Source organism: Silurus aristotelis (assembly GCF_946808225.1).
Source record: "Silurus aristotelis genome assembly, chromosome: 5".
In the NCBI taxonomy this organism is placed as follows: domain Eukaryota; kingdom Metazoa; phylum Chordata; class Actinopteri; order Siluriformes; family Siluridae; genus Silurus; species Silurus aristotelis.
This window is the reverse complement of record NC_139578.1, coordinates 33,958,226-33,977,822: the sequence shown is the minus strand read 5'-3', so window position 1 is coordinate 33,977,822 and position 19,597 is coordinate 33,958,226. Positions and strand designations below refer to the sequence as shown.

The following is a 19,597-nucleotide window of genomic DNA, read 5'->3' as shown; positions in this document are numbered from 1 at the left end:
ATCTTTTCTTTTCTTCTTTTCTTGTAAAAAAAAGTTGGGCTTTAATAGTTAATACATTTTATAATATTTAAAAATTGTTATCAGATTTGGCATATTTTATTCTTTTATTTGCACTTTTTTTAAACAATTTTTTTTTATTTACTTTAAAATTTTTTCTTTCTTTTTCCTTTTATTTTTGTTTTACATTTTCTCAATATATATTCATATTTAAATATTTAATTTTTTTTCCATAGCTTAATTCTGTTAACAATTTTTTTTTTCCTGCAAATCTTTTAATTAGTTTTTTTGTGTAATTTTTTCTCTCTGTTTTTTTTAGAGGAAACAAAAAAAAATTATGGTAAACAATGTATAAGTAAATTCAGGAAGAACTATTTAAAATAAATAAGTAAACATAGAATTTACAAAATGTTACTTTATTTATTTAAAACAATATCTCAATATAAATATATTTTTTCAAGGGTGAATAAAAAGCTCAACAATTTACTTTTTTTTTTGCACAATTAGATTTTTTTATTTGTGAAATTGCTGCTAAAGGGGAAAATGTAAAATATATATATATATATATATATATATATATATATATATATATATATATATATATATATATATATATATATATATATATATAAATGTAAGTGTATGATGTGTGTAACAGGGTTGTGTATTTGTACAGTTGTGTAGTTGTACATGTTGCACTGAACTCATCCCTTAACATCACACAATACAGAAAAACAGTAAAAAACAATGTACATTTTTTAGCTTAAATTTCTTCTTCCACAGATCTTCAGGAAATTGGGATGAAACATCATCACATCCCAACACACACACACACACACACACACACACACACACACACACACACACACACACACACACACACATACACACAGCCGTACATTATGCTGTTACAGGGGGTTTCTTTAAGTTGTTGATGTAACGTGGTGGGGTCACAGTTCAGTGTCTTGGCCACTGAGACTCGCTGCTTCCAGGCGCCTCGATCAGAGCAGATGTTTCTCCCTCAGATCCTCCTCGAACCCTCCTGAGACGCTTCCTGTAGGACTCAGAGTGAGGCTGCAGCACAAAATCATACAGGAGAGCAGCTGATACTCCAGCCAACATCGGGGCCACCCAGAATACCTGCCCCCAGGGGGAGGAGAGGGGTAGGGAGACAAACCATGAGACAGACAGATAAAGACAGACAGAGAGACAGACAGTGAGAGAGCAACAGACAGACAGACAGACAGACAGACAGACAGACAGACAGGCAGGCAGGCAGGCAGGCAGGCAGGCAGGCAGGCAGACAGACAGACAGACAGACAGACAGACAGACAGACAGACAGACCAAAAGCAACAGGCAGACAGACAGACAGACAGACAGACAGACAGACAGACAGACAGACAGACAGATAGTGACAGACAGACAGACAGACAGACAGACAGACAGACAGACAGACAGACAGACAGACAGGAAGTTAGTGAATAAATAAAATAAATAATGTATAGATAATGATGCGAACGTTATAATGAATGTGAAGCTGAATGTTTCTGAAGTGTTTCTATAGCAACCACAAAAACAACACTAGTTATGTATTCATATCTTAGTTGGTGTTTGCTGGTGTAAAAAGTGTTGGTGTGTTTGCTGTGTTGTTGATATTTGAAGTGTTTTGACTGTTTGAAGTGTTTGAAGGAAATTATTTTATTTTTTGGAGGCTTGATGGAGAATTAGGGAGGTGTATGAGGTAATTGAGGTAATTGATGAAGAATATGTGAGGTGTTTGGTAGAAAATATTTGAGGTGTTTGAAATGTTTGATGAAGAATATGTTAGGTGTTTAAGTTGTTTGAGATGTTTGATGGAGAATATTTGAGATGTTGTATGGAGAATTTGTGAGGTGTTTGATGTGTTGGATGGAGAATATTTGAGGTGTTTGATGTGTTGGATGGAGAATATTTGAGGTGTTTGATGTGTTGGATGGAGAATATGTGAGGTGTTTGAAGTTTTGTATGGAGAATATGTGAGGTGTTTGAAGTTTTGTATGGAGAATATGTGAGGTGTTTGACACTTTTGATGGTAAGGATTTCAACTGAATGCTCTCGATTTAATAATAATGGCTAAAGATTTGTTATAGAACATTGGTTATGATGATATAAAGAAGATTCTTTGGTGCAGGAAGACTCACCCAGTGTTTCTTGAAGGACTTCATGATGACAGCAGGTCCGAAGGAGCGAGCAGGGTTGATGCCGCATCCCGTGTAGCTGATCTGGAGATGAGGGGTTAAACAGGAAGAGCATGTGAAAGCAGCTCTGTGATGTTCTCCACATTCGCAGCGGAGTGAGGAACTTGCTTACCGCCACCAGGTGTCCCAACCCCACGGAGAGCCCGATGGCGAGAGGCGCAGATCCTTTCACGTCGTTCCTCCGGCTGTCCGTCACCGCTAACACACACAACACCAGCTGGAAGGTGGCCAGGAACTCCACACCAAACGCCTTCCCCTGAGTCATGTTTTCAGCAACCTGAGAAACCAGACAGGCTTCAGAAACACACCAACCTGGTGTTTCCTCATCACTTCCCATCATTCCTCAACTATCTGTGCACCAAGACAACGACCTTCCACACTTTTATCCCTTTTTCTCCTTCTGAAAGAAATATAAACATTTACAGAGATGAGGTTTAACATCTAAAACCATGGCTATCTGACCAGGAGTTTCTCTTGTGTCCCGTATCTGCTGCTTTCCCAATATTCCAGATGAATCTCAGAGTAATATCAATAAACAACCTCCAATCAGCAAGAAGTTTCCAAAATGTAGTTTAATTAAACTACATTTAATAAATAGTCCTAGAACTTTATAAAAATAAAAAATAAAATAAAAAATAAGTTAATAATACATAAAAAAATAGACATTAATAATGCTGAACATTCATAAAGGATGAATGACTTAAATCTCAGAGGTAAAAAAAAAAAAAGCCCTAGTTTATTTAAGCTGATTTTGATAGAAGGAAACTAACTAATTAATTAAAAATTTATGTATTTATTTTTTTATTTATTTTTTTATTAAATTATTATTAGTTTATTTTGTTTTAGTTTTTTGTGTTTCCTTCTTTACGGTTAAGCTTTATTTACTTAAGAAGTTTACTTCTCTTAATTGATTAATCATTCAATTGATTGATTAATTAATACAATTTGGTATAAAGAAATAATGCATTTAAAGGGTTGTAAGGATGAATGACTAAAATCCAAAAAATATATAATAAATAAAATGTCTAAAAAATGTGTACAATTTCACTCTTTGAACTATCAAGCTGACTTTAACTTCAACTTTTAAAATATTGAAATTATTTTTTTTAAGATTTATTTTATATATATATATATATATATATATATATATATATATATATATATATATATAGATATATATATATATATATATATATATTTTATTATTATTTTGTTGTTGTTTGTTTTTTTGTTTGTTTTTCAAATTAAAGAGAAAATACAAAAAAATGAAAGAAACAGCAGCAAGAACACACATGTAACTGCAGTAGGATCAGCAGAACTTCCAGGGTACACATCATCACAGCTGACATCCAGGTAAATTTGATTTCTCAAATTTGGATTCATGAACAATTCATATAATTGATATGAATGAAGTCCACGGTGTTTCTTCGGTTCCTCCTCTGCAACACACCAACCTCACACACCAAACCGGAGGTGTGTTCATGCGATGGACGTCCTGATGATGGTGTGTTTATAGAGAGGATGATGGAGAGTTTGCTCACTCACCTGGTTGAGTCCCAGAGCTTTGACATCTTTAGGGCGAATACTGTAAACGATGCCACTGGCCACCACTGCCCCCAACATCTGCGCTATTATGTATAAAAATGCACGAATGGCACTGATCTGACAGTTGACCAGCAGCCCCACGGTGATGGCCGGGTTCAGGTGAGCGCCGCTGATGTGGCCCAGACTCTGAGCCAGTGTTGCGATAGCCAGGCCGAACGCCAGCGCCACCTTCACCTCCTGATCCGGCCCGCCCTCGCCCGCAGTCCCGATGGCCGACGCAATCCCTATAAAAACAAAAAGCGTCATCCCAATTAACTCGGCTGCCACGGCTCGCCAAAGAGCGCCGGTCCTGAGCTCCTTCACCATGATGGGTTTTCTGTCCGTTAATGACACACTGCTAGCTAAGCAGACAGTTATAAACCACGAGGGGGGTGGCTAGGACAGGAAGCTAGTTTTCACAGCCGCAGGAGAGATGAGAATTGGAGACGGATGATAATATACTCACAAACCATGCAAAGCTTTTTGAAGCTTCACATCCAGAAACAAATGAAGGATTTCTATGTTTCCTTTGGGAAATAATGCGAACAATGACATCATTCAACTTTAAAAATCTAACTTGTATACGATGATCCAGCATTCCTGGAAACAATTTTCCATGATTAGTGATGGTCATCTTAGCTTGATTCACTGGCATTAGCATTACACTTAGCAATGTGCTGTATGTCCTCTAATGACCTTCTAATTGACCATCATGAAGATCACTGAATACATTATGGGGTCTATTTATATACAGTATTGTTAAGACAGGATTAGCTTTTTGGACTTGTGTGTGTTTGCACTGTAGGGGGCGTGTTCCACAGTGTGCTGTAATTAAAATTATAATAATTTGTGCTTTAGCAGGTCACATGACATGCTCTATACACTGGATTTTGGGGAATTCGTTTTCACTCATCATCAACACATGATGGTAAAGAAGGTCTTCAGGTCCAGTTTATCTCAAAACTGTTCGTTGCGCTTGAGGATGTCAGGGCACTTTGCAGGACACTTCCACACAAATCTTCACACCAACATCCATGTTTTCATAGAGCTCAGGTTTGGTGCACTTCCTGAAACAGCGTTTGGTGGTGAAATTGTGTTAATTATTCTTCATTTGATCAAATCAGAGAAAACAATGAGTGACTTTATCATTAACTTAATGTTCACATTATCAGAGGAAAATTGTACATCTTGTTTTCTTTCTCATTGTTTCAGACTTTGCTTCCTGATAATTCCTGATATGGAAACTATGGAAGTGAAGAGGAGGGAGGACCTGAGGAGCAGAGGCACTCTACATTGTAAAAAACAAAACAAAAAAAAGTCAAGGTTTAATCTCATTTCCATGAGAAATATGAGGCTGTTGATGTAATCCAGGCGAACAGAGGCTGAATGTGGTTTGTAAACACATTTTTCTCTCCGTCAACAAAAAGGTAGCTTTTTTACAACGCTCTTCGAAAGGAGACAATTTGAAAACGCAGCGTTTTTTTGGACTGTGAAAACGAAGGCTTTGAAAATGATGACGCATTTTTTGTCATTGCCGTGACGAAGAGGCGGAAAGTATAAAAACAGGCAGGCGGATATGACGTGGGACGAAACGTCTTACATTTTGCTCAAGCGCAGTCCAAAAACTAAAACTTTCCTTGTGAATGAGCAACTTTAAGGAAAACAATCAAAAATGATATATGTGCGGATGTGGAGCATTTTTAGAAATAGTGTTATTAAAAATGTATATTGTCTCAAAGCAGCTTTCTGTTCATGATATTATTCGATGTGATATATAGCTGGGTATCATCAGCATAACAATGGAAGCTAATTCCATGCCTTCTAATAATATTTCCTAAGGGAAGCATGTATATTGTGAAAAGCAGGGGTCCTAGAACTGAACTTTGTGGCACCCCATAATTTACTAGCATAAACCTGGATAGCTCTCCATTTAAGTCTACAAAATGGTAACGATCAGACAGGTATGATTTAAACCAGCTTAATGCCTGTCCCTGAATGTCGATGTAATTCTGTAAGCAATCTAGGAGGAGATCATAATCTATAGTGTCTAATGCAGCACTAAGATCTAGTAAAACTAATAGCGAGATGAAGCCTTGGTCTGAAGCTAAAAACAGGTCATTAGTGATTTTAACTAGGGCAGTTTCTGTGCTATGATGGAGCCTAAAACCTGACTGAAACTCTTCAAAGATATCAAATAAAAATTTATTCATCACATAAACATACATACAGGGTACGACATGCAGTGAAATGCTTTATACGACGGTCCGGCATGAGGGGAATAGGGTGGGGAGAAAGAAAAAAAGCAGATAAATAAAGTATAAAAACTATATAAAATAAAATATAAGGTATAAAGGATATATAAAGATATGTGTCAGGGATTCACCCTGCCACGCCCCCATCTGTAGCTGTCAGGGATTCACCCTGCCACGCCCCCCTCGATAGCAGTCACGCTGCTTTCCAAGATTACCGACAGCTGTGGCTCATGAAAGATCAGACTACATAAACTCACGTTCTTGAGTCACAGGCTGTCGGTCGTTATATTGTCAAGCTGGACAATCGCGTGGCTGCTCGACCGCCGGCTGTATATGCAAATTCCACTTCCGACTTGGATTACTCATTGCCGAAGGCTTTATGGATTATGCTTGGGACATTCGAACTCATAGCGGACAACGCGTATCGAGCGGATGTCTTTGTTTGTTGTTTTCAACGGCTTATAAGTGTTTTTGTGTTGTACGGTTATTGAAATAAAAGGACAATGATCGGACTATATCGGCTTCCGCGTCTGCAGCCTGACAGAACGACCGACCTATACCGAACGCGGATTCGCCATTCCGCGATTCCGACCGCAACGGATCGGCAGCTGAACCCGGCTTCGGATTTCCTCCAGAAGCTCAGTGCCGCTTCTCGCGGTTCAGATCCACAGAAGCCGGATCGCGAGAGCGCCGCGCCGCCGCAGAGTCTTCACGAGAGCGCCGCGCCGCCGCAGAGTCTTCACGAGAGCGCCGCGCCGCCGCAGAGTCTTCACGAGAGCGCCGCGCCGCCGCAGAGTCTTCACGAGAGCGCCGCGCCGCCACAGAGTCTTCACGAGAGCGCCGCGCCGCCACAGAGTCTTCAGGAGCGTGCGTTCCCGCCACAGACCCGTCACGAGAGCGCCGAGCCGACACCTCCGGTCACAGAAGGCGAAGTGACTCCTCCGAGTCCCTCTCCAGACGACGCCACATCCCAGGGCCCCTTCCAAGGCGACATCTCGCCCACGGAAAGCTTGGCTCCGCCCCAGGTCCCTCAAGAGAGCTCCGCCCAGCTCCAGGTCCCTCAAGAGAGCTCCGCCCAGCTCCAGGTCCCTCAAGAGAGCTCCGCCCAGCTCCAGGTCCCTCAAGAGAGCTCCGCCCAGCTCCTAGCTCCTCAGGAGGGCACGACTCTGCTCCAGGCTCCTCCCGAGAGCTCGTCTCCGCCTCCGAGCGACCCCACGAGCTTGTCTCCGCTTCAGTGTCCCGAAGAGAGCTCCACTGATGTCGTGGACCTCCAGGCGAGCCCTTCTCCGCTCGTGGATCTCCAGGCAGGCTTCACCCCACTTCCAGGCTGCCCAGTAGGCTCCGATCTGCTCCTAAGGGTCCCAAGGAGCGCTCCTACGCCCAGGGGTTTCCCTGTGCACTCACCCCGGCTCCAGGATTGCGAAAGGGAAGTCGAACCGCTGCCCCCGGGTTCCACCGAAGGCGACGGCTCACCCCACAGTCCCGCAGAAGGCAACGGCTCGTCTCAAGCGCCTGCAGAAGGCGACGTCTCGCCCCCGGGCTCCACAGGAGGCGACGTCTCGCCCCCGGGCTCCACAGAAGCCGACGTCTCGCCCCCGGGCTCCACAGAAGCCGACGTCTCGCCCCCGGGCTCCACAGAAGGCGACGTCTCGCCCCCGGGCTCCACAGAAGGCGACGTCTCGCCCCCGAGTCCTCTTCAGGGCGAAGGAATGCCACTGAGTCCTCTTCAGGGCGAAGGATCGCATCCAGGCTCCACGCAGGGCGAAGGATCGCAACCAGGCTCCACGCAGGGCGAAGGATCGCAACCAGGCTCCACGCAGGGCGAAGGATCGCATCCAGGCTCCACGCAGGGCGAAGGATCGCATCCAGGCTCCACGCAGGGCGACGGATCGCATCCAGGCTCCACGCAGGGCGAAGAATCGCCCCAGGTCCTCTTCAGGGCGACGGATCGCCCCCAGGTCCTCTTCAGGGCGACGGATCGCCCCCAGGATCCCCGCATGGCGACGTCGGCCCTCCAGGTCCCTCTGACGGCGACGTCGGTCCTCCAGGTCCCTCTGACGGCGACGTCGGTCCTCCAGGTCCCTCAGAGGGTGGTACGACGTTCCTGGTCTCCGCCCGGGACGTCCTCCACTCCCCGGTCATTGTCATGGTTGGCGTCCAGTTCCGGTTCCCCGCCATGGAGGTCGCTCCGGCTCCAATCCCCGCCAGTGGCTTTACTCAGCCTCCCGTCAGCACCGAGGGCGTGGCTCCGTTCCGGATCCTCCTGCAAGGGGTTGTTCCATTCCGGCTCTCCGCAGGGGATGCTCACCAGGCCTCCGTTGCTTCCAGGCGTCTAAGGAGGCCTTCCTCGGAGTGCCCTGGCCCGCCTGGCATAGGTGGGTTTTGGGGCGTCAGGTGTCGCCCCTGGAGGGGGGGGTACTGTCAGGGATTCACCCTGCCACGCCCCCCTCTGTAGCTGTCAGGGATTCACCCTGCCACGCCCCCCTCGACGCTGCTTTCCAAGATTACCGACAGCTGTGGCTCATTAAAGAACAGACTACTTAAACTCACGTTCTTGAGTCACAGGCTGTCGGTCGTTATATTGTCAAGCTGGACAATCGCGTGGCTGCTCGACCGCCGGCTGTATATGCTAATTCCACTTCCGACTTGGATTACTCATTGCCAAAGGCTTTATGGATTATGCTTGGGACATTCGAACTCATAGCGGACAACGCGTATCGAGCGGATGTCTTTGTTTGTTGTTTTCAACGGCTTATGAGTGTTTTTGTGTTGTACGGTTGTTGAAATAAAAGGACAATGATCAGACTATATCGGCTTCCGCGTCTGCAGCCTGACAATATGTATGTAAACAAAGAGAAAAATGTATATACATCCGATGTGTATATATATATATATATATATATATATATATATATATATATATATATATATATATATATATATATATATATATATACTGTATATATATATCAATATTACTACAATCAATATTTAAGTGGGAACAGAACTGGGCAGCAACAATCTTTTCTAAAATGTTAGACATAAATGGAAGATTTGAAATGGGTCTGTAATTTGATAGCGTGTTTGGATCCAAATGAGGTTTCTTAATGAGGGGCTTAATAACGCCTAACCTGAGGGGTTTAGGGAGGTGACCTAAAGATAGTGAGGAGTTAATAATATTCAGAAGCAGCTCACCATCTGTATGGAACACTTCCGTCAGTAGATTAGTTGGAATGGGATCTAACTGATATGTTGATTTAGCTTTGGTAATAACATCATACAGCTCTTCCTGTCTTGTACGTGTAAAACAGTGTAGTTGTGGAGTTGTAGGTGAGATTGTGTCAGATGATGTCAGATGTTGGACTGCCACAATTGTTTTTCCCAATACTATACATTTTTTCAGAGAAGAAATTCATAAAGTCCTCACTACTAAACTGTGATGGAACACATTTTTCAGATCCCTGATTTGTAGTTAGTTTAGCTAAAGTACTGAAAAGGAACCTGGGATTGTTTTTGTTGTTTTCTACGAGTTGCTCAGTTGTTCAGCTATAGCAGCTTTTAGCGCCTGTCTGTAGCTGAGCATACTGTCTTTATACGCAATTCTAAATACCTCCAATTTAGTTTTCCTCCATTTTCTCTCCAGATTACAGGCTGTATTATACCAAGGTGCAGGTGCTTGTTCTCTAACCTTTTTTAACCAGATGGGGGCAACAGTGTTTAATGTGCTAGTGAGGATAAGGTCTATGTTGTTAGCCATTTCATCAAGATTAGCAGTTATGGGTTTAGTAAGAAATTGAGAAACCAGGCAGGTTATTTATGAATCTGTTCCTAATGGTCGGAACAAAAGTCCTACCAAGTCGATAACATGAGACACTGCCAATCTGCTCTACCGGTAGTGTGTTCAGTATGAGGTAATGGTCTGATGACGCTGAGGTAAAATATCTCAGTGATGTCTGGGCTGTGGGATATTAAGTCAAAGAGATCGGTTAAAGATGTGCACTCCTAACTGCAGTCTCCCCAAAACTGTGACATCACTTCCAGTGAAAAAGACAAAAGGAAATTCTAGGAGAACATCCATGACTGTAAATCATAACCCAAATGTATAAAAGGTCTTTGTGTTGGAGTTTTGCTGAGTGGACCTCCTATCATTAACTCTGAACCACAAAAGACGATCCTTCATTCATCCAATCAGCATCAATTTGTGTTGCTTCCACTCCACAGATAATAGTAAGCAGCTCAATCAACTACAATTTGTTGCTTAAACGACATCGTCTTCGTTTGTAAAAGCATTACATGTCTGCAGACAACAAAAGTCAACCATTTCATTTAGGCTAATTACCTTTATTTCATTTGCTAATGGAAATACCAGTGCTAAACACGTATTACCCGCCTAGCCACATCGGTCACGGGAGAAAACAGACATGCCCCGAATAGATTTAAGCAGGAATAAGTGTGCATTAGTTTATACGTTTCAGTAAAGCTGCATCCTCACAGAAAACACCCTGATCTTAGCCATTAAGCCACAAAGTTTTAAGAAACATAAATAATACATTTTGGATTCTGATTAGACAAAGTTTCAGTCGACCAGGATGAAGGGGGGAAAAAAAATAAATAAATAAAAAATAAATACACGTCCAGTTTGGAAAATAACAGGTTTATTCTAAAGCATTCTGAATCACAAGTCCATTTTTTTTTTTACGGTTTCTCCCACTGAGCCGCAGGAGCGTTACCCTCAAGCAGGGGTTCGGTCTCCTCAGCTGAAGCCTCGGCACCATGGCACAGGACCTTGAGCCGGCCGACGACATCCGCACCTCTAGGAAACAAGATGAAGTCGTACAGGAGGGCGGCTACGATGCCACCACACATTGGTCCCGCCCAGTACACCTGAAGATAGAGCAACATGCTGAGAATTTGATTGGGAAACATTTTCAGCCTGCTTCTCTTAGCTTAAAGGGAAGGGTGAGGACCAGGACTAGATTTAAATTCAAGGGCAAGATCTACAGGGAACCCCATACCGTAGAAGTAGGGGCATAATGGTACACATTTGTACTTCACTTTTTTTAGTACAGGGCTTTTGGTGTTTACATGTACCAAATGCAGTCCATGGTTATGATCAGAAGGAAAACAGCTACAGAGACCGCAGGGAAAGGAGACGTGGAGGTTTGGGTTGGTACTTTAAATATTGGTACTATGACTGGTAAAGGGAGAGAGATGGCTGATATGATGAAGAGGAGAAAGGTAGATGTGTGTTCAGGAGACCAAGTGGAAAGGGAGTAAGACCAGGAACATTGGAGGTGTTCTAACTGTTCTATCATGGTGTAAAAAAGAAAATGGTGTAGGGGTGATTCTTAAGGAAGAGTACAGTAAGTGTATTGGAGGAAGAGATTTTCTGATAGAGTGATTAACATGGAGCTGGAAGGGGGACAAATATCAGGTTGTGAGAGGAGTGAGTTAGATGACGTGAATGAAAGTGTACCTAGGAATGAAAGACTGGCGATTGGGGCAGACTTCAATATTTGCTTTAAGAATGTTGAAGTATAGAGAAGGTCAGAAGAAGTTGCATTGTGTGTTTGTGGATTTAGAGAAAGCATACGACAGGGTGGAGAGAGGAGTTAGTTTTTGAGTAAGTCAGGTGTGTCAGAAGTATGTGAGGGTGGTGCAGGACATGTATGAGGACAGTGTGACAGCAGTGAAGTATGCAATAGGAATGACAGACTGGTTCAAGGTGGAACTGCATCAAGGATCGGCTCTGAGCCCTTTCCTGTTTGCAGTGTTGATGGACAGGTTGACTGACGAGGTCAGACAGGAGTCTCCGTGGACTATAACGTTTGCGGATGATAGTGATTTGTGGTGAGAGTAGTAAACAGGTGGAGAAGAGCCTGGAGAGGTGGAGGTACACGCTGGAGAGAAGGGAAATGAAAGTCAGTAGGAGTAAGACAGTACATGTGTGTGTGAATAAGAGGGAGGGCAGTGGAGGGGTGCGGTTGCAGGGAGAAGAGGTGATGAAGTTCAGGTACCTGGGGTCAACAGTGCAAAGTAATGGAGTGTGTGTTAGAGAAGTGAAGAAAAGAGTGCAGGCAGGGTGGAGTGGGTGGAGAAGAGTGATAGCAGGAGTGATTTGTGATAGAAGAGTATCCGTGAGAGTGAAAGGGAAAGTTTATAGGACTGTGGTGAGACCTGAGATTTTGTATGGTTTAGAGACAGTGTCATTGAGTAAAAGACAGGAGGTGGAGCTGGAGGTAGCAGAGCTGAAGATGTTCATTGGTGTATTGCATTTATTAGATGTATTTAACCAAGCAGGCATTTTATTTAAAATGGTTTTAAAATGTAAACTGCTCAACTGTTAAGTTAATAAGAGGGTTAATTTTACCCTCCCCCCTTAACTACCAAAATTGAACTGAGTCATGGATTTTGTGTACCATTACAAAAACTCAAATATTCATGCAACCATTTCTCAGTTAAATCAAGACTTTGTTTGCCAAATTATGACCAAATGTAGCTTTAAGATGGCTCTGAGAAGTGAGGGAGAGCTTTGTTTAAAATGAAACACCATTTCTATAGTAACTGCTCAGTCAGAAACATAATGGAGGCGTGTTAGAGCTCGAGCTCCACAGTTGTTAGGAAATTAGGCTGCTCACCCAGTGGTGTTCAAACTCCACCGACACCAGAGCGGGACCAAAAGATCGAGCAGGATTGATTCCACATCCAGTATAACTAATCTGCATGAAAAATTTATTAAAACAGTATCAAGCAACAGTACAAACATGTCCACTTTACTTGCTTCCAAAACTTGCATAAAAAAAAAACTAACACTTACTCCAGCAAGGTGACCCAGAACCACAGAGAGCCCGAATGCAAACGGAGCCAAACCTGCCATGTTCCGCCTTTTATCCATGGTTGCTAGGTAGCACAGCACCATCTGGAGTGTGAGGAGAAACTCAATTCCAAAGCCTTGTCCCGGGCTGACACCATTCAGCTGCAGAACAAATTAAAAAAAACATTAGCATTTTAACCAATGGTGGGCTTTTGCTAGTCTCAAGACATCGTTCTTTACATTAACATAATGGTTCTGCATTTTAAACCTCAAAGTCAAAGAGCAGAAGCAGGAGTTAGCATAATGCTAGAAGGTGAAGATTCAGACAGAGAGGAAGCAGGATGAACAGAAGGCCAAGTCCTTAATGCCACCACAGGGGTCTATTTTGACTCATAAGATCTAGAGACAGAAAGCTGAAGAACAAAAGTTTCTAATTAATCTGGGTAGTTGAGAAACTCTGGAGTGAGACAAGGGGCCTGAAATGGTGTTTATTGTGGTTCAATATCAAAATGTCGGGGGGGGGGGGAGCTGCAAGTCAAATGACTGAGGTTGAACATAAAACTGAAAAGATGAGCCATTGGCCATTATAAAGCTAGTCAACAGTTACACATGCTAACATTATTATTAAAGCCTTTTTACAATCAGAGACTGAGTAGAGCTTATCTTCAAGCTTTCTTTCTTCTTGAGCAGGAGTTACTCACTTTGTTCAACCCAAGTGAATCCACCACTGAAGGTCTCACTCCCAGCACAACACCACTAGCAATCACTGCCCCAGTCACCTGAGCTACAATGTACCACAATGCCCTACACAGGCTAATCTGGCAGCTAACCAGCAAAGCCAGAGTGACTGCTGGATTCAGATGGCCTCCACTTATAGGCCAAAAACTCTGACACAAAACAACAATGGCCAGCCCAAATGCTAATGCTACTTTTACTTCCTGGTCTGGGTAGCTGCTGTTTCCGTTCCCAATTGCCGCAGAAACGCCACAAAAGACAAACATGGTCGTGCCGATGAGCTCCGCAAGGACAGCCCTCCAAAAGCCTAACGTCTGTAACTCCTTCATCATAGACTAGAACAGCACCTTCCACAACCAGCTCCTTTACATCAGCTAAGCTACTATGCTAACCAGAGCTTCTGGTATTTAAACTGGTACCACGTGACCACAGTGCTTTGTGTTAATTAGTCTCTCCGTTTGATTGGCTGAACAATTTGCAGCTTTTGATTAGACTCAGAACCACCAAACCGATTCTGGTTTCTTACACAAAATACAATTTTGCATTTTGTGTGTATTTGGAGGCATATTCCATATAATTCATCATATATGGTATTAAATATCAAAATACTAAATCACAAAATGTTTTATTTAATGACTTTTTGAATGTAATGTAGTTTTAGTGAAGGATTTAATGGTACATGGTGATGACACCAGAAGTCTTCTAGAATAATTTAACACATCATTTAGCAAAACAGAGCAATTTGCACTACCAATTATATTAGATTAGACTAGATTAGATTAGATTAGAGTAAACATTTTACAAGCATACAGCCAACCATATCCAGTTAGCATGAAGTGTGAAGTAATATCTAGTCAGCAATTTAGCTTCTTCTATGGTTGTAAAGGGTTCAGTGGTTTGTTGCTCCATAAAAGGTTCTAAACCAATAATGCCTTGGAAGAAAAATCACAACTTTGTCTCATCATTTTCCCTCCTTCAGTTTTTAATCCATCATCCACATTTTAATATTCAGGTTTCCTTCTGCCTGAAGTTCAGCTTAGCACCACTGACTGCTAGGTGGTGATGACATCTGATTAATAAACTCTGCACAGTTCCGCAATAAACCCTCAGCAGCTCTTTAAGCGATGACTGATCACAGTAAACGCAGCTCAGGATAACTTCAGCCCACGGTTTCCACGAAGCCATGAGTGACACCCAAATGTCATAAACAACACCACGGTCTCTAGGTTTCATCACTGAGCTCGACATTTCATCATCAGCTTCCTGTCAGGATCTGGAAGTGTGGGTCATCTGCATGCTGAAGAGACTTCCCTGGAGATTTACACTCTCAGTCCCATGATGCATTGCAACATCATTGTGATGACAGAAGAACCTGCTAAGAATACGGTAATCATCTTTTTGTTTTATTTAAATGTGTAGCTAAACCATGAAACTTCATCCAGGTGCTCGTTGGTTCTTCTTTTCAATAGTAACAAAGCCAATTGGACGTTCTCCATCTCCACCCGAAACTATGTGTATTTCTCTTCTCCATATTTTCCATCACCACCTCTATGGAGGCATAGCAGTCACATGACTTCAAAAGGAGCAGAGTAGCAGATCTGGTCTACCAACACCAAAGCTATGTACTCTATTCCCATTACTAACATCCTGCTGTATTAATTTGGAGACTTGTCATGGCTAAAACTTTGGAACCATGAGATTCAAAAGACTTTGGTGCAGTACAGAAGATGAACTTGATGGTGACTCTGGAGTTACTGGACTTTAGTTATACAGTTTTTGTCCCTCAATGTGATCCATCATCTAAAAAATGTTGCTGATGATGTTTATTTTCATTTGAATCATTTGACTGCTCCATTAAGCTCGCTGGATAAAGCTAACCAGATCCATAGTTACTGTGTTTGTTCATCTACTAAATAGCTGCAGATTCTTTAGATGCTAGATTTTACTGAGCTAATGGTCCAAATTCCTTCTGCTCCATGTCCTGTGGTCACCACAATAAAAAAGACTCCACTCCTACTTTGTTCAGAGGAGATGATCTGCTTTGTTAGCATAAGCATTTATCCTGCTGTAGTTCCAGATGAACTCAGGAAGCTTTTTGGTTCAGTTGTACACCACTAGAAATTATGGTTCCTTAAGAGTTCTTTAAGGGTTTTTTAAGGGTTAATTGAACGAGTCAGGGTTCTTCATGGTGTTCATTCCAGAAGGGACGAAATGTTTAGATGTTTATATAGAAGCTTTAGTTTCCCTTTAACTACACACAGCACTTTTTGCAGAGACAAGAGAAGACTCTTTCTTGGGAAGTCTCTTGGTCCACTGGTACACCACAGGAAAATAGGGTTCTTCAAAGGTTCCTTAAGGGTTAATTGAATCATTAAAGGGTCCAAGCACGTTTTGCAGAGCCTACAGGTCAGGTTCCATTACAAATGTGAGGGTCTAAGGGTTATTTCATCACTCTGCAAATAAAAACAGAATAAAATTTCCTCAGGAGAAAAAGGATTTCTTTTCAGTGGTGCTGAAGGATCCAGTCGATCCCCATTACACACTGAATTAGAAACCTTCCTGTATCATCTCAGCTTATAGAGCCATGATCTACTCCTGTTCACATGGAATTAATCCTGTTTGGTCATACAGACCTGTTACTAAAACCAAAGAAGAACCAAACAATCAAAAAAAATCTATCTCATTTGATAGGTGTTTTGCTGTCTACACAGGTTCCATGTTCTGAATAATTTCACACAGTTCCACACCACACCCTGTTCTTCAAGGGTTCTTCAGATATTGAAGTATTCAGGAACAATTTGTAATTGTATTTGATTGAGGAACTCTCAAAGGTATCACCCACGGTAACTATGGTAACTATGATAAATAGTCACATACTATCATCCTATTTCATTAGATTAGATCAGATTCATTGAATCAAATTAGATCATGTCAGACTTGATTTGATTAAAGTAGATCAGATCAAATGAGATTAGATAGATTTAATTACATTAGATAAGATCATATGATATCAGATTGGGTTGGATTAGATCTGACCTGGTTAGATTAGATCGGATTAGATTGGATTGAATTAGATTAGATATGATCAAAGTCAATTAGATTAGTTGAGATCTAATTAGGTCAGATTAAATTAGATTAGATCAATTAAGATTAGTTTGGATAAAATAATATAAGATTCAAATAGATTAGATTACATCAGATCCAATTAAATTGGAATAAATTAGATACAATCAGATTTCATTAGATTATATCAGCTCTGATTAGATTAGATTAGATCAAATTAGATCAGATAATGTTGTATTAAATTAAATACAATCTGATTGGATTAGATTAGATCAAACATTCCACAAATATAAAGCCAGCCAAATCCAGTTAGCATGAAGTGTGCAGTAATACGTATCCAGACCCTGATCATCTCAAGTGGTGCTTCCAGATCTCCATCCTGTCCGTTCTGTGAAGATCCGGTGTGTTAAAGTGTGTGTTGCGTCCCAGTCTGACTCTTTATTATCTCCGGATGGTTTCAGAGGTCTCGTGGTGGACCTGACCTTCCTTCCGAGCCGGGATTCCAGGAAAGAGTTTCATGACATTGTGAATTGTAGAACGGTGACGAAGGTCATGTTTCTGTCACTGCCTCATTGATGTTCTCGCTCGGTGAGTGTGTGTTAGAGCAGGAAACACTCTGAGCTCCACACACACCAGGAGGGAGTTAAGAGAACACAGATGGCGGTGCAAAGGTATTTGGACATTGGGCTTTTCCACAGCAAAGTTGAAGCCTCGTTATTTTTATTGATTGTTTAATGATTTTTTTTTGCATCAAACATCATTTATAAAAAGAAATTTAATAAAAAATGTCTAAAAAACCTTGGATTAGAAGGTCATGAGTTCAAATCCCAACACCACCAAGTTACCACTGCTGGGCCCTTAAGCAAGGCCCCTAAACCTAAGCTCTGTTGTATGTCTCTCTGGATTGGGTGTCTGAGAAAATGCTGTAAATGTAAATGCAATAAAAAGAATAAAACTCAAAACCTTGTACCTTTTGGTAAATTTGTTTTATTTTATTTACTTACAAAAAGTGGCGAAAGTAAATGCGGAGTGCTTGTAAATCTCAGGTACAAAATACAAAGAAAATACAATCATTTACATTGAAAAAATTGTGTTCACAAAGAACCAAAAATAAAAAGGTTTTATTAAAAATATTTTTTTTAAGTAATTCTTTTGAAAAACACACAAATAGAATTCAAAAAGGATAGAAATATAACAAGATGTAAAAACAAAAAAAAATTATTTCTGTAATAAAAAAACTGATTGTGTGAATAAAAGTGAATAATTTTTTTGCTTAAAAAAAAAAAAAAAGAAGAGATATTTACAGGTCAAATGAGGCTCAGAGAAAATCAGACATTCCTTGTACGATTTCTAATAGGTCTAATCTAATACATCTAATGCGTTTAATCGGCTAGTCGCTAGCTTGTGCAGACATGCAGACATAATTTGGGAGGAAACTTGCACGATGCATCATAAGTGGATAATAAGGACGTTCTGAAACAAATGGCCAAACATCTGGCAGACGTGAAGATCTCGCCTCATTTTCACGTCATCACTTGGACGACATCTCTACAGCCGGAACGTCGTCACGTCCGTTGACATCGTAATCAGTCGGCGATCCGGACACCAGCACTCGCATGCGTTCGGGAAAACTCTCTGTCTTCGGGTAAAGCAGGAAGTCGTAGACAAACGCCGCGGCCACGCCCCCACACATCGGCCCCACCCAGTACACCTGCAAAAAAACCAAATATTTAAAACACCATCAAGGTGTGAACTCACGATCACCAACTCCACCTCATTAGCATAAGATCAGTACACCGGCTTCTGATTGGCTGTAACACTGAAGACTCTTTCCACTAATGATAAATAAGCACCTGAAGCACCTGTAACTATGGAAACGACTTTGAGAGAAAAAGGCAAATGCATGTGCTACACTGTGCGGGCAAAAGTATGTGGACACCTGACCATAAGGTTGGTATGTGAAACTTGTTCAACATCTCCTTCCACATGTAGTGTTTGCTGGGTTTAATATTAACCTCCGTTCTTCTGGGAAGATGTTCTACTAGATTTGATGGAGGTCAGCGTTCACATTCATCCCAAAGGTGTTCAGTAAATGTTTGGGTCTCCATTTTATTTTTGGAGGAGAATCATGTGGAAAAGGCGGGTGTCCCAATACTTTTGCGTGTAGTAGCGCGGGTTAGCGTGTCACATGTTATACGTCTGGGTTTATGAAGTTTCTCCTGCTGTTTGAGGATGAAGATCGATGATTAGCGTGAGCTCGGAGACGATCGATGACGAGTCACACGATTCCTACATTGTGTTTCACTGTAAATGTTTCACTTTAACGGCTTTCTGCCGGTCAATATTTACAATTTATTCCCTCACACACACACACACACACACACACACACACACACACACACACACACACACACACACTGGGATTCATATACAGGAGGATTTATGCTGAACTCATCGTAATTTCATATGCTAGCTGTTAATAGTTGTTTAGCTAGCGGGATAAAACCAGTACAATGCTAACGATAGCATATAAAATAATTTGAAAAATATGTTAAACATTTATTTTGAAAGATTTTATAAATAAAATAATTTATGGATTAAATTCATTAAAATTCTATATATTTTATATTACTTTTGAAAAATTACTTTGAAATCTCCATTAAGATAAAAATAAAAAAATTCAAAGACGGAGTTTAAATAGGAACCAGTTACAAATACCTAACGCAAAAATATCTATTTTTATTTTCCTACAAATGGGTTTTTACATTTTCTGAATTTCTTTTATGAATTATTACTTAATTGTTTCATTAATTAGATTTTTTTTAAAAAGCTTCTGTAAATATACGAAATAAATAAGTAATAATAATAAATAAAAAAATAATTAAAAAAGTTTTATTTATTTAAAAAAATCTAT

The 19,597-nt window shown here is 41.2% G+C and overlaps 2 protein-coding genes across 2 annotated transcripts in view; both read right to left on the bottom strand.

Annotated features, from left to right (window-relative positions):
* Positions 1 to 891: 891 nt before the first annotated feature.
* On the bottom strand, positions 892 to 14,015 carry LOC310726992 (uncharacterized protein). Its single transcript, XM_083543023.1, has 9 exons — positions 13,587 to 14,015; positions 12,889 to 13,047; positions 12,710 to 12,790; positions 10,771 to 10,955; positions 4,814 to 4,886; positions 3,781 to 4,215; positions 2,348 to 2,512; positions 2,179 to 2,259; positions 892 to 1,137 (listed from the first exon to the last, which is right to left on the bottom strand). Exons 1-9 carry the CDS (start codon positions 13,950 to 13,952, stop codon positions 955 to 957), a joined length of 1,728 nt encoding a protein of 575 aa, XP_083399149.1. The 5' UTR covers positions 13,953 to 14,015; the 3' UTR covers positions 892 to 954.
* Positions 14,016 to 17,653: 3,638 nt separating this feature from the next.
* LOC310725906 (aquaporin-1-like) overlaps positions 17,654 to 19,597 on the bottom strand; it is a 6,145-nt gene continuing 4,201 nt past the window's right edge. Inside the window, exon 4 of the mRNA XM_083541030.1 lies at positions 17,654 to 18,394. Coding sequence (XP_083397156.1) covers positions 18,215 to 18,394 — 180 coding nt within the window. The 3' untranslated portion in view covers positions 17,654 to 18,214. The remainder of the gene's footprint in view (positions 18,395 to 19,597) is intronic.

Excerpts from the sequence above, each read along its gene's own strand:
- LOC310726992 (XM_083543023.1), bottom strand. The coding sequence starts at position 13,952 with ATGATGAAGGAGTTACAGACGTTAGGCTTTTGGAGGGCTGTCCTTGCG. Across the intron at positions 12,791-12,888 it reads TTCTGGGTCACCTTGCTGGA|ATTAGTTATACTGGATGTGG; the intron begins GTAAGTGTTAGT and ends TTTTTCATGCAG. Across the intron at positions 2,513-3,780 it reads AAGCTCTGGGACTCAACCAG|GTTGCTGAAAACATGACTCA; the intron begins GTGAGTGAGCAA and ends CTGGTTTCTCAG.